The 13,728-nt window shown below is 43.7% G+C and overlaps 1 protein-coding gene and 1 long non-coding RNA gene across 5 annotated transcripts in view; one reads left to right on the top strand and one right to left on the bottom strand.

Annotated features, from left to right (window-relative positions):
- TBXAS1 (thromboxane A synthase 1) overlaps positions 1-13,728 on the top strand; it is a 210,218-nt gene that overhangs the window by 83,241 nt on the left and 113,249 nt on the right. For all 4 annotated transcript variants that reach the window (XM_081928286.1, XM_081928283.1, XM_081928284.1 and 1 more), the window contains exon 5: positions 2,711-2,807. In XM_081928286.1, coding sequence (XP_081784412.1) covers positions 2,711-2,807 — 97 coding nt within the window. The remainder of the gene's footprint in view (positions 1-2,710; positions 2,808-13,728) is intronic.
- LOC309379364 overlaps positions 1-13,728 on the bottom strand; it is a 401,215-nt gene that overhangs the window by 302,902 nt on the left and 84,585 nt on the right. The window lies entirely within an intron of this gene.

Here is a 13,728-nt window from a genome sequence, read left to right as displayed (position 1 = left end):
TCCATCCCATCCCCCATTCAGTTCACCCTGTATATAAAACCTTTTCTTATGAGGCAATAATCAATATTTTTATTTACGGACATATTTATGGACATATTTTCAGCCGATTTTGCACCCCCGCCCTTGCCTGCGCACCTGGCAGTGGCTCACCTCACCCCCCCTAATTATTACTATTATTATGAATTAAAGTCAACCATAGTCGTCTTCCATTCCAACATCATTAAGAAACATTCTGTCCTTATTCCCCTAAGAGCTTCTTCACTGTGATTATGTATTAAGTCATTGATCCAGAATTACTTACTTATTGTACAGTCATTAATTCACAGTCAAATCCATATTTTCCAATCCTAGAGAATCATGGTGTGTTTCCTAAAGGCAGTAATATTGGGGGGCAGAGGAAGAAAGAATCAGTATATATGAGCCCCTTGAAGAGCAGGATATGAATAAATAAAACTTCTTCATTGCAGCAGAAGTGTGTTGTGCTCTTTGGGGGGGGGGAAATCCCACTTTTTTGGGGGAATTACTAATAAATAAATAAAAAGAATACTACTTTGCAACAAACTGGTTTAGAATGACACTTATTTGAAATCACAGAAAAAATATATATGAACATCTGGAGTTGGATCCAGTGATGTGGCTTAGTTGATGGTAAGGGGAGGGAAGCATTTCTTAGCAAATACCCCCTCTCTTCTGAGGCTCCCCTCCCCTTGTCCTCCTGCTAAATCTGCAGGAGCATCCCCGAACCTTCTGAAACAAATTTGGGGTGGGGTGGGGGGGAGATGCAGAGGGGAGGGGGGATCACCAAAAAAAACACTCTCCAAAAAAATCAAGGTCATGATGACTCTGTCTGGATTTTCTCCCCAAACGCTTTCTGCATCTCAGCTGCTTTTTAATTTTCTGTTAAGGGAAGGGAAAATGCAAATGTACATAACAGAGAAATTGGAGAAGCAGTCATCGTTGGAGGTGAAAGAGAGTGCTTGCTACCTTGTGTTTTTGGATTCCCCCAATACATCTTTCCTCAAATGAAGATCAAACCTTGCATAAAAGCAATTTCACTGGTTTTACCTGTATATTTTTAATTCATTTGTGCTTCAGTGGGTTTTCTGTTTTCATCCTTATCTCCCCCCCCCTCCCTCCCACAAACTCAACACCTTCCTGTTAAATAACTGAATTCATCATGATGACACCGGAAGATCCTATGACTCAAGTACAACAGAATAGCTTTTAACTTCATTGTAGGCTGTCACCGTCCTCAGAAAGATCTATTAAGGGCGATGAGTGGAAATGTGCAACCAATTTGCTAGTTCCAATACATTTTGATCCAAATAAACATAATGTGGTTCAGGTTTTCATAAAGAGTTTCATTTTATGATGTCCGTTGAAGTTAATTTCATCCCTCTGAAATGCTGCTAAGGGAGCATCTGTGGCAGATTAATATTTCCACCCACTGACTGCAGTGTGAGAGTGTATTGGGTGCCAATTATTGCTGCATTTCCTCATGTAGCCCTAATTTTAATCTTGCTAGAATTTGGGAGGGGGTGTTGTACTGTGTCGAAGTCTTGTTTATTTGGTAGAGTCCTTTGTGTGTTTGTCTATGTCATGAGTTGGTATACTGTTCAATCCGACTCTTCGTGACCCCATGGACCAGAGCACGCCAGGCACGCCTGTCTTCCACTGCCTCCCGCAGTTTGGTCAAACTTATGCTAGTAGCTTTGAGAACACTGTCCAACCATCTCGTCCTCTGCCATCCTCTTCTCCTTGTGCCCTCAATCAGGGTCTTTTCCAGGGGGTCTTCTCTTCTCATGAGGTGGCCAAAGTCTTGGAGCCTCAGCTTCAGGATCTGTCCTCCCAGTGAGCACTCAGGGTTGATTTCCTTAAGAATGGAGAGGTTTGATCCTCACTCTAAAAACCAGCATCTCTGGCATCCCCAGATGAAAACCCTACTTGAAACCTTGGAGAGCTGCTGCCAGTCAGTGTAGGAAATATTGATATAGATGGACCTGTGGTCTGGCCCGGTAGCTTCCTATGTTCCTAAATGAGAACCCTTTGTGGATGATTGAAAACAGGACAACTATTGAGGAAATAGAGTAATATTTGAATAATTTACTGACTGAGAGCCCTGCAGTTGAGTAAGGCAGATTAAGAATCCCTATGAAAGCCCATCTTATCGGTTAGGAGGTGTAATGGTTATATGGGGTTGCTCGTGTGTATGTCGCCGCCACTCCTGGCTAGGTTGCCTGGTTAAACCTTTTCCTGGCTGGACAGCCCTTCAATTCGTGGCTGTTTCAGTCGCTAGCAGAATCCGTCAGTGGGCGTTTCTTGAACTTCTTCCAGCAAGGAAGTTCTTTGACGCCAAGTCTCCGCCTACTCTCCCTGCGCGGAAGTCTTCTGCGCAGGGTGGGTGTGGGTAGCGGAGGACCCGTGCTCTCCCCGCTGGTCTCCGGCGAGGAGTCCTGGAGCCCCCTTGCTGATTCCCCCATCTGCCCCCCTTTATCCCTGGTGTTACGCTGATTTCCTTCCCCAGCCGATGAGCTCCCTCTCTCCCTGCTGGGCCCTTCTCCGGCATCACTTGGGAGCCTTGCCTCCACCTCTGGCTCCGATGTCAGTTCCCTGACAGGAGGGTGGACTTGACTGAAATGGTAGCTTTTCTAAACAAATAGCCAAGCACAATTCTGTTCATTATTAATACAATTCTCCATTTCGTGTGCAGGTACTACATGGGTCGTCGTATGTACATTGTGGTATCTGAGCCAGAGATGATCAAGCATATCTTGAAGGATGATTTCGGAAACTTTACTAACAGAACGGTAAGTAACTCTTCTTACAAATGCTAAGGTTTGTTGTTCTTCTATAAAGAACAAGAAAGCCTCCCAAAAGTACATTGAGTTGCCTTTCAGAGGCAGTTCCTCCGCAGTACTGTGTAAGGACTGCTCTGGCACTGACCCACCACTATTTGGGCCAGGGCAGGAGACGCTCCACAGCTGGTACCATGCAATGGCTAAGAAGTCAGAGCAATTGCTCATAAGCAATGAGCATTTGTGCCTCAGCCACAACTGCACTGGGTTGCTTCAGGGCCAAACTAGACAAGACACCATTTATACAATTAGCATTACCGGGGTGGTATGTGTGTGATACGGATTAGGACCCTGGTGGGGCTCTACTGAGCCCTGAGGCCCATGGCAGGTGCTAAGCCATGCCAACCCCTGATGCCGGTTCTGATTAGCGTTTGCTTTTCCCCAGTCAGTAGTAGACATCAGGTTGCATGGCCTCATTCATACAGTGGTACCTCTGGTTACGTACTTAATTCGTTCCGGAGGTCCATTCTTAACCTGAAACTGTTCTTAACCTGAAGCACCACTTTAGCTAATGGGGTCTCCTGCTGCCGCCGTGCCTCCAGAGCACGATTTCTGTTCTCATCCTGAAGCAAGGTTCTTAACCCGAGGTACTATTTCTGGGTTAGCGGAGTCTGTAACCTGAAGCGTATGTAACCTGAAGCGTATGTAACCTGAGGTACCACTGTACTTCCATTTGCTTCTAGTTTAGAAAGCACGAGGCTGAGAGATTTTCTGTTTGCCCTGTGCTTTCTAGGCCCAGGTCTGTTGGCCATGCTGCTTTCCCCAGGAATTCGTGCTCTTTACTGCTGAATCAGAGCGAACATCAATCTGCGGGAAACCCAACTGATGGGTTTTTTTTTATTCAGTGGTAGAGAGCAGGTTTCCTCAGGAGAAAGCAGTGAGACAAGCAGAAGTGTGGGCGAGCCCTCGCTTTCGTCAGACTTGGCTTCAAGTGGGAGTAGGGTGAATCCTACATTGGTTTCCACCCTCTTGTTTCTCGAAGATGCAATATAGTTCTGTTCCTGCCATTTAACTTTGATTCAGCTGCCCTGGTATTTTGTCGGGACAGGAACTGTGTTGTGTGCCACAGAGTCAGTTTGCCGCATTCTCTGCTCTGAAGGAGTTGTGTGTTTGAAGGGCTGTAGCCTTTTTGTTGAGTCAGCAGCAGAAAGCGTCTCTGCCTGTAACTCTGAGCCTTTGACTGCCTTCCTGCCTGAGCAATAAATAATGTCTAAAACTGCCTTGACATTGACACGGAATCGCTGTCACCGTCACCTAACTCAACCTCCCTCCCTACGGCAATCTAGTCCATACCCAAATGCCCTGAAATTGCCTGGAAATAGCACTTCTGGTACTGAGAGCTCTCTGTGTGGTTTCTCTATCTCCATTGTGTGCAGTGGAGATGTTCCTTCTTCTATGAAGCAGAAAGTTGGAGGGAGGGACCAGAATATAGTTTAAATTTAAAAGGGCCTACATAAGAAATAAGTTGCATAATAGCATGCCTAGTCTCTCACATTTAATATTACCTGCTTGGCCCAAAATGACAACGTTAGAGAACATCACACCCCATCCAATTGCTTTGTATAAATGCAAGCAAAAGTCTACAAATCGTAACTGTGTGTGGCAGAGAACATGGAGGGAGAGACAAGCGCACTCTGGCTATTAAGTAGAAGTATTTCTATGTGGCTTTTAATAAATGTGAATCTAAAGCTTTTTGAAAATTACTCTGAGCAAGCCCTTTCTCTGCTTTTATTTAGAAATTCTGGTTGCAAGTGTACAATATACTGTGCAAAAAATTAAAAAACCACCGCTCTATCATGTCCTCTCTCTCCCCCGCCCCCCCTTGCTGCCCCTAATGCTATGCTGATGAAACTGAGAGAATAAAGCATTCGGCTTTTCAGAATAAATGCTGACCACAAAGCTATGATAATACAGCTCATTCCTGAGCTGGAACATCCCTGCTGCTCTTACGCCAGGACTTTTTCTAAAAGAGATTGAGGGCAGCTGCTGTTTTTACAATTAAAGCAGCACTCACAAAATTGTCGATCTGATGTTTAGCTCATGTTTCCATAAATGAACTGGGGGGGGGGCATCCTTAGGGGTGCAGTGACAGTAGGAATTTAGGGGGACATATTTAGGGGTGCATTGGCAGCAACGTCCAACTCTGGAAGGAACTATTGCTGACCATAAGAGGAGTGGGATAGAAAACTTTCCACTACATTATTATTATTTCTTCTTCTTCTTCTTCTTCTTCTTCTTCTTCTTCTTCTTCTTCTTCTTCTTCTTCTTCTTCTTCTTCTTCTTCTTCCCTATACCCGGAGGTCTCAGGGCGGTTCACAGAATAAAATAAAAAATATAAAACCACAAAATACATTTTTTTTCATTTAGAAATACACTGTTTCATAGAACTTATTTATTAATTTGTTGCTGCTGTTGTTGTTATATTTTCTTAAACTTATGAATTGCTTTCCCCCTTAAAAATGTAAGTCAAAACAACTTATAATGTAACAAAAGTTGGGCCCACCCCCACTCTCAGCCAGTGGTAGCTAGATTCCAGGAGGGTCCAGGTGCTCTACCAGTATCTGTGACCCTTTGGAGAACTAATGACATGGCAGAAGTTGTTCTTTAAAAACCAAAAACACCCTGACAATTTTAACAGAGGTGTAGTTAAACACCTCTATCCCAGGTAAGGCACTGGCTTGGAAAAGAAGCTTAGCCTGTATTTTCCCACTGGCCTGCAATTTCCCCTTCAGTGCTGCAAACAAGTCCTATCATTTATTAATTTATAGGGTTTAGGGGGTCTCCCCAATCTATAACAATAACATATACAGTCATACCTCATGTTGCGTCCATTTCAGGTTGTGTTTTTTTGGGTTGCGGACTGCTGAAACATGGAAGTACCGGAACGGGTTACTTCCGGGTTTTGGCAGTCGCACATGCGCGGACGTGAGTTGTGAATGTGCATCCCACACAGATCACGTTCACAACCCGAGCGTCCACTGTACTTTAAAACCAGCATAAAACTAAAACAGAACAAGATCTAAAACTCATGACTTTGTTTTAAGAGGCAGGACTAAAACATCCCAGCCACTGAACTGGGTCTTGAAAACCAAGGATCACAGCATCCTTGTTACTTATTGCTCCACTAGCGGTGGTGTCAGACCAGGCCTTTGGGGCAGAAGTCCAGGGCCCCACATAGCAGGAGGGTCCCCCATAGGAGGTATGCAGAACTAGCATACCACATTTCAAAGTAAAATTGCTTAGCTGCATCACCGTACTTTGCCTGTTGTATCTGTTCATCTGCCTCCCACTAGTTTACAGTGCAAGTTCTTTTGATAATGATATGCTAGAAAAATATAATTGTCTTAAAATAGGCTTGCAAAAGTTCAAAACATGCCTCAGCAGTTGCAGCCTGTGAAATGACTGGCTGTGCACTGTGTTGTTGTTGTTACTATTTATTTGCTTTACTCATTAAAGTAAAAGCGACTAACAAACCTCATTGAAGTAATAAGACCAATTGCAATAAACACAATTGATGAAAACCTAAAAAACAAACACACATCCATGTAAATAAAAGACAGATCTAGCAGATCCTGACCCACCCTTCATACTAAGGACCAAAAGTATGGAGCTTTAGTGCTCACATATGTGCATATAGAGGGACGCGAGTGGCGCTGTGGTTTAAACCACAGAGCCTAGAACTTGCTGATCAGAAGGTCAGCGGTTCGAATCCCTGCGACAGGGTGAGCTCCCGTTCCTCGGTCCCAGCTCCTGCCAACCTAGCAGTTCGAAAGCACATCAAAGTGCAAGTAGATAAATAGGTATCGCTCCGGTGGGAAGGTAAACGGCGTTTCCGTGCGCTGCTTTGGTTCTCCAGAAGCGGCTTAGTCATGCTGGCCACATGACCCGGAAGCTGTCTGCAGACAAACGTCGGCTCCCATGGCCTATAGAGCAAGATGAGCGCCGCAACCCCAGTCGGGGTCACGACTGGACCTAATGGTCAGGGGTCCCTTTACCTATGTGCATATAGACAAGGTGCATAAGTGTGTACATACATGTACACACACGTGCGCATCCACCCACCCACACCTTTTGAATTCTAGAGACCCTGGGGGGAATGACTATACTATGGCAACACTAACAAGGTATCCCCAAAGGGCAAAATAAGAATGGAATAAGGACAGTGATCTATCATGTACAAAGACTAGGGAAGAGGACCCATCTTTGCTTATGGGGACATTTGGAGGTGATTTGTGTGTGAGGGTGAGGGGAGCTAGGATGTGCTGGGTGAAGGGATCTGGGATTGGGGTGGCTCAAAGGAGCCAAGATATTAAAAGTAGAGAATACCCTTATTGGAACACTTTGACCCTTTCCTTGCTCAGAAAAATCCCATGGCATTTAGCAAATATATTTTGAACAAAGATATATTTGGTTGTTGTTTGTTTTTAAGGTTGTTTTCTATGAAATTTCTGCTTACTAGTCGGTTCATAGATACAGTGAACCTCTCTAAAATGTTTGTTGGTGGGTTTTTTTTTTAAATCAAAGCCGTCTGTAATTGGGAGTCAGGCCTTGCTGTGTTCATGAGAAGAATGACCTTAATCTGATAAAATGTGCACTCGCCAGAATACCTTGTTTGCTGGAAGGTTATTCAGAAGAAATCAGTTTAGTTTAATCGGATGGCCGAGTTCTTGGAAGATTCGGATTGGTTTACTACCTGAAAGAGCAATTTGGTGGTTAGGAAGGAAAAGGGAAGAACAGATTCCATGTGGAGCAAAGTTGTGGAGCTTAGCCAGGACATTCCAGGAAGAACTTTCTATTTCTCAGCAACAAAGGAGGGCCACAGCTCGGTGGTGGAACATCTCAGTTGCAGGGCAAGTTCAATCCCTGACATCTCTAGGTAAGGCTGGGAGAGAGCTCTGCCTGTCATTGCAGACAATTGTGAAGGATTAAATATAATTCAGCTTCCTATGTTCCTATGAATAACAGAAGATTTTTATTTCTTTTAAAGAATACCTTATAGAACATTTAAATGTTTGAATAGTCAGCCAAGGAGAGCTAGGAAAGATAGCAAGAGTCACTGGGTTTTATTTGCCATGATGGCTATGCTCTGACTCCATGGTCAAAGGCAGTAATGCTTCTAAATACCTGTTACTGGAAACTGCAGGAGAGGAGAGTGCTCTTGTGCTCGAATCCTGCCTGTGGGCTTCCCATAGGCATCCCATAGGACAGGATGCTAGACTGGATGAACCATTGGCCTGCCAGCAGGCTCATCTTATGTTCTTATTTATGCATTGTTTTTTTTAAGTTATACAGTTAAAATATACAGTGGTACCTCGGGTTAAGTACTTAATTTGTTCCGGAGGTCCGTTCTTAACCTGAAACTGTTCTTAACCTGAAGCACCACTTCAGCTAATGGGGCCTCCTGCTGCTCCCGCGCCGCCAGAGCACGATTTCTGTTCTCATCTTGAAGCAAAGTTCTTAACCCAAGGTACTATTTCTGGGTTAGCAGAGTCTGTAACCTGAAGCGTGTGTAACCCGAGGTGCCACTGTACCTGTTGATTATTCATAGCATTTGTGTTCAGGGCACTTCTCCCCAAAGTTTCCAAGTCGGCTGCAATTCCTGTGCTCATCTTATGATTGCGCAACATCCCCATAACCCAGCACTCTCTGCTTTGACTGGCAGCTGCTCTCCAGGGTCCAAAAAAGATCCCTTTCCCATCAGCAGCTATCAGATCCTTTTTAAATGGGAAGTGGCAGGCTGAACCAGAGAGCTTCTGCATGCTAAAACATGCATTCTCTCACTGAGCCACAGACCTTCTCATATTCTAAAGTCTAATCAGAAAATTAATCTTAAGCGGCAGGGGTGCAGGGCGGAAGATGATGGCAAAAACTTCTCAATAATGTCTGGGAAGCTTGAGCCTTAGAAGGGAAAACCTCGAAACCTGTAAAGACTGGTTTGCTTTCTTTAAAAGATTTGTTTTATACTACATGCCTTGAATCACTATTTGGTTGTAAAGATGTATATTTTATTCTGCTTACCATCCACCTAATTAATATTCTGGGAACAGCAGGGCTGAAGATATATCAGGTACTTTAAAACTATGATTTTATTTAATCATTTCTGAAATTTAATGATGGTGTCCAATTAATGAATAGTTTATGGGAATGTTCTCTTTATGATCTCCTGCCACCGCATAGAATTAAGGATGCCAGCAATTAGGACAAGAGTTGCTCAGTTTTGCCTTGCTCAGTGGCATTTACACATTGTCCTAAAAACGTGGTGTGACTTTGCGTGTAACAGGGGGCATGATCCAGCCAGTGTTAAGAGAGCACCATGGGGCAAAACTGAGCAGTGACTAGGCCCAACCAAAAGCAAGAGGATTCATAGTGAAACAGTATGGTTGCAATCCTGGATCCCATTGTCTCCAGTCACACTTAGCCACAGCTCATTTTCGTTAGATTTTGCTCGCTGATCTTGACAGGAGACCTAAGCACAAGCTTAAAGCATCCCCCCTTTCACAAACAATGAATGTATTTCCGAATGGCCAAATTAGATGGGATGGGAGCTGTTCTATGATGAGGATCGACCACCATTTTTTTGTGTTAATTTAATAACAGCAGTGTGTGTGTGTGTGTGTGTGTGTGTGTGTGAGAGAGAGAGAGAGAGAGAGAGAGAGAGAGAGAGAGAGAGAGAGAGAGAGAGAGAATGAGAGACAATACGCACAAATTAGGACTATGGTGCTGAGGGAACATGTTTCCTCATACAACAGACACAGTCTGCCAGTCAGATATAAAAGTTTGACCCCATGTGGGAAATTGCACGTGGGGAAATAATGGATTTAGCAGTTTAGGCGAAAGGGTAAATCCCCTCCGTCCAACATTACAGTTCCAACCAAATTTGACAGTCACTCACACACACAGAGAGAAGGGGGAGCAGCTGCTGGCACTGCCAGGCCAGGCTGGTGCAAGTAGAGCAGAAGGGGATGGCAGTGGAGGACAAGAGAGAGAGAGAGAGAGAGAGAGAGAGAGAGAGAGAGAGAGAGAAAGAGAGAGAAGCACTGCAGATCCATCTCTGAACCAGAGGCGGCAGAAGCAGGCAGGGCCACGATTTGGGGCCAAAGTTGCAACTCTGGGAGCCCAGTCGCCCCTGGGAAATCTCAGCAGCCTGCCTGGGGTGGAGGCAGCTTTAGGAGACAAGTTTATGTTGTCTTCCTGACACGTTCCTTTACTGATTTCTAGCGTGGCTTTTACGCCCCCTGGGTTTGATGCCCAGCGCAGGGAAACCAATCGCGCTGCTCTAAATCCGCCTCTGCTTGAGTTATTTAGTTCTTGGGAGCTCCAGAAGCTAACAGTGGCTATGATAACTATACCTGGCCTTTAGAAAACTGGTTTTGGAATAGCTCGTGACTTGGAAAGGAGAACTAAAAGGGGAAGCAGTGCTAACTGTTTAGTGTTGTCTTTTTTCACACATATGTAGTGTGGTCATGTGTGCTGCTTTACAGGGGACAGTCCTCTATTTGAAGGGCTGTTCAGTCCAGGTCCAGTTTAAACTTAAAGAGCCATAAGGTGAAAGAGCAACAGAGGTCTTGAAGTTGACTGTCAACACTTGAGTTTCTGGATGCTGAGCAGGCATTTAGGCCACCTGCACAGTCTTCCCCATAATGGTGAGATATATTATAGCAATAGCATCAATACATATATGGAAAAAATGTGCAAATCTGCACCCCTCTTTTTATTGCTGCCTAAGTGTTCAACCTAATCATATAGATTCTTGAAAGGAGAAGGAGTTATAAATGAAACAGTCTCTGGTAACTAAACACACACGCACACACTCAGGAAATTCAATGCTCTAAGCAACTAAAACGCTCTGAGCCACACAGAACACAAACTACTAACAGGTGAACGAGGCTTGAATAGACAGCTATGATTCACAGCAAATGTTTGTGTTAATCTAAATTAAAATCAATGCCTTGCTTTGTTGGAATGAGGTCTATGCACTAATTCTTACTTTGTCCCCAAGAACTGGATGTGTTTCAAGGTTCAACTCTACATTAATTAACATAAAATAAAAATATGGGTCCAGCATTCAGTTTATCCAAGTGTATATTAAGTGGAAAAATATGAGGTCATTACTGCCTACCTAGTGATTACATGGGTAAAAATGAAATATATTTAGCCCTGCAGGAAATTAACACTGGGTTTGCTATATTTGTTCGCCTTTATAAAGTGGATACGCCAGCAGGGAACCTCATTGCAGTTTGGATCCAAAACCACCTCACATTCTTGCTGCAAACACAGCACAAAGAATTATTAATAAGCGGCTCCAAAAAATCATTAGAGTGGGAGGAAAGCCTAAAACACTCTTTTGAAGAACGTTCAAAAGAGATTTCCTTGAAAATCTGGCATAGTCAAAGCACAACTAGACAGTTTCGTTCATTGCCGATGAAGGAGGGAGGGGAGATGGGTGCAACTTAAAGCTTAACTCTTACCACACCAGACTGCCTTCCCACTCAAATTATATATAGAGAGTATATATATTACAGTAGCCCTCACCAAAAGAAAAACAACACACACACACACACACACACACACACACACACACACACACACATTTATATGTGGGTGGGGGTCTACTCTAAGGGTTCATTCAGAGCTGGGGATTGCTGCATTAGATTTCCTGGTTATAATGCTCCTCATTTCCAATGTTCCTCATATACATCATGGCTTGTTGGATAATGGCACGGTGGCTTTTTGATCAATATACCACCATGTCAAGCTAAATTTCATTCACACCAGTGGACACCAGCAAGATTCATCGGACATGTTGCCATCCTTTATGCTCATCTGTGCTTTTGCCCCCCCCCCCAAAAAAAAATTCACTGAGGAAACAACTGTATCCCACAATACCGCCCCAGATTTCATCGCATGGCCTGATCCATGTTCCGGGTTAATGGGATCGCAAGTGGATTTCAACATGGAAATGAGCTCCACACTTCTGGTAGATTTCCAGAAAGCAGGAAGTATGAAATTTACCACTACAAATCTGCATTAGAGTTCACTACAACAGATAGCAAAAACAACAGATAACATTGCCTGTAGGACGTATGACATTCAGGGGAAATTCTCATACAGAATGCTGCAGTATTCTTAGTCATGTGAGTGACAAACTGGGCAAGCCTATTCCTTAGAACTACTGCCCTAGAACTGAACCTACCTCATCCATCTATTGCTTGTAGAAGTTGCCTATTCCCCTACGACATAATACATCAGCCCCCAATAGCTTGTGCCAAAGATTCCTGAAGGACCATACAGTGGTACCTCGGGTTACATACGCTTCAGGTTACATACGCTTCAGGTTACTTAACCTGAGGTACCACTGTATAGCTTTCAGCAAATGCTGAAGACACACCTCCATACCCTGGCTTGTGACACTCGAGAGATATATTTTTGGGACCCATCTTATTTCTGTGATTGTTAAGTTGCTTTAAACTGTTCTTAATGTTTTGTTTTAATTTTTGTAACCCGCCCTGGGACCTTGGGGTGAAGGGCAGGTAAAATACATTGGCTCATATGGCATTGACACAAAACCAAGCCTTCAGTGGTATCAGTCCAGTTTTGTGGAATGCTCCTCCAACAGAGATTCAGTAGGCATCTTCAGTATTAATTTTTAACCTTTTCTATGCTGCCAGGCTCACAGAGACAATTCAAGGGGGGGAAACCCTGTTATAGTAATCTGTGATCTGTGATTTTCCATTTTATGTGACTTTCGTTTTATATGTTATTTGTTGTACACTGGCTTGATTGTTGTTGTTTTTAAACGAAACTGCGGTATATAAGTGTTTTTGTAAAAAACAAAACAAAATAGGGCACCCTTAGGTTAAAGCTCCAAGAATCCTTAGCATTCCCGCAGTCCCCCCCCCCCAACCTGCCAGCTCGACGGGCAAACTGTTTTCAACAGAGCAGGTTTTTTAAGTTGTGGACCTTTGCAGAGGCTATCCTGATGTTGTTCTTAAGCAGCCCGCTCCATAGCTCTTAGCTGCCATAACAATCAATAAACTTATCGGGTGGCCTCTTCAGTTAATGCACCCCAGATGAGACTTTAAAGATCTCGACCCACCTGCAGAGCAAACACTTTTGAGAAAGCGAGGCAAACAGCCAACACACAATAGAAGCTAAATGTCAGATAAAGGTTTCCGCTTTGAATCGGGGAACCCTTCCAACGCTCCCCCACTGACTAGGCTATTTTCTCATGCAGAAAAATACCAACAGATTTCTAACCGCATCCAGCCAACTTTTTGTATTTGGGCAATCTCTATTTGCCTTGAAAGGGAAGGATTAATGAGTCTATCTACTGTAAACAGCCAAGTAAGGCTAGAAAGTGAAATCAGTAGCATTGATTTTAAATGGCACCAGTAGCATATATTGTAAAAGAATACAATGATATTATTGAGTCTAAAACAAACCATATTTTTTAAAAGGGGCAAATGTTAGTGGATTCATATATACCAGAGTGGTAGAGTGGCTGAATTTGTCAGACTAGGAAAACAGAGGCCCAAGCTGAGAGCCTCACTTAGGCATGTAGACCTTGGGTCACTCACTATCTGCACCCAGGCTGGCTGAAAGGATAAAATGGGGTTGGGCAGGATATCCAGGCATGCAGCCCTAAACGCCTTGGAGGAAGGGTGAGAAGAAAAATGCAGTAAAATAAATGGATGAATGTACTTTTAAATTAGTATTGTTTATCGTTTCCCATGAAACATATTGAAACGATTAACAATGTCAACATCAGATATATATATAATACAGGGGAGGGGAGGGAGGGGGAGTGTTTTGGCCCTGTGATACTGAAGGAGAATCTCCACCCCTATCGTTCAGCTGAGACACTGAGATCTAG

This window comes from Podarcis melisellensis (assembly GCF_964234715.1).
Source record: "Podarcis melisellensis genome assembly, chromosome: 10".
NCBI lineage: Eukaryota > Metazoa > Chordata > Lepidosauria > Squamata > Lacertidae > Podarcis > Podarcis melisellensis.
This window is presented reverse-complemented; position numbering and strand designations above follow the sequence as displayed.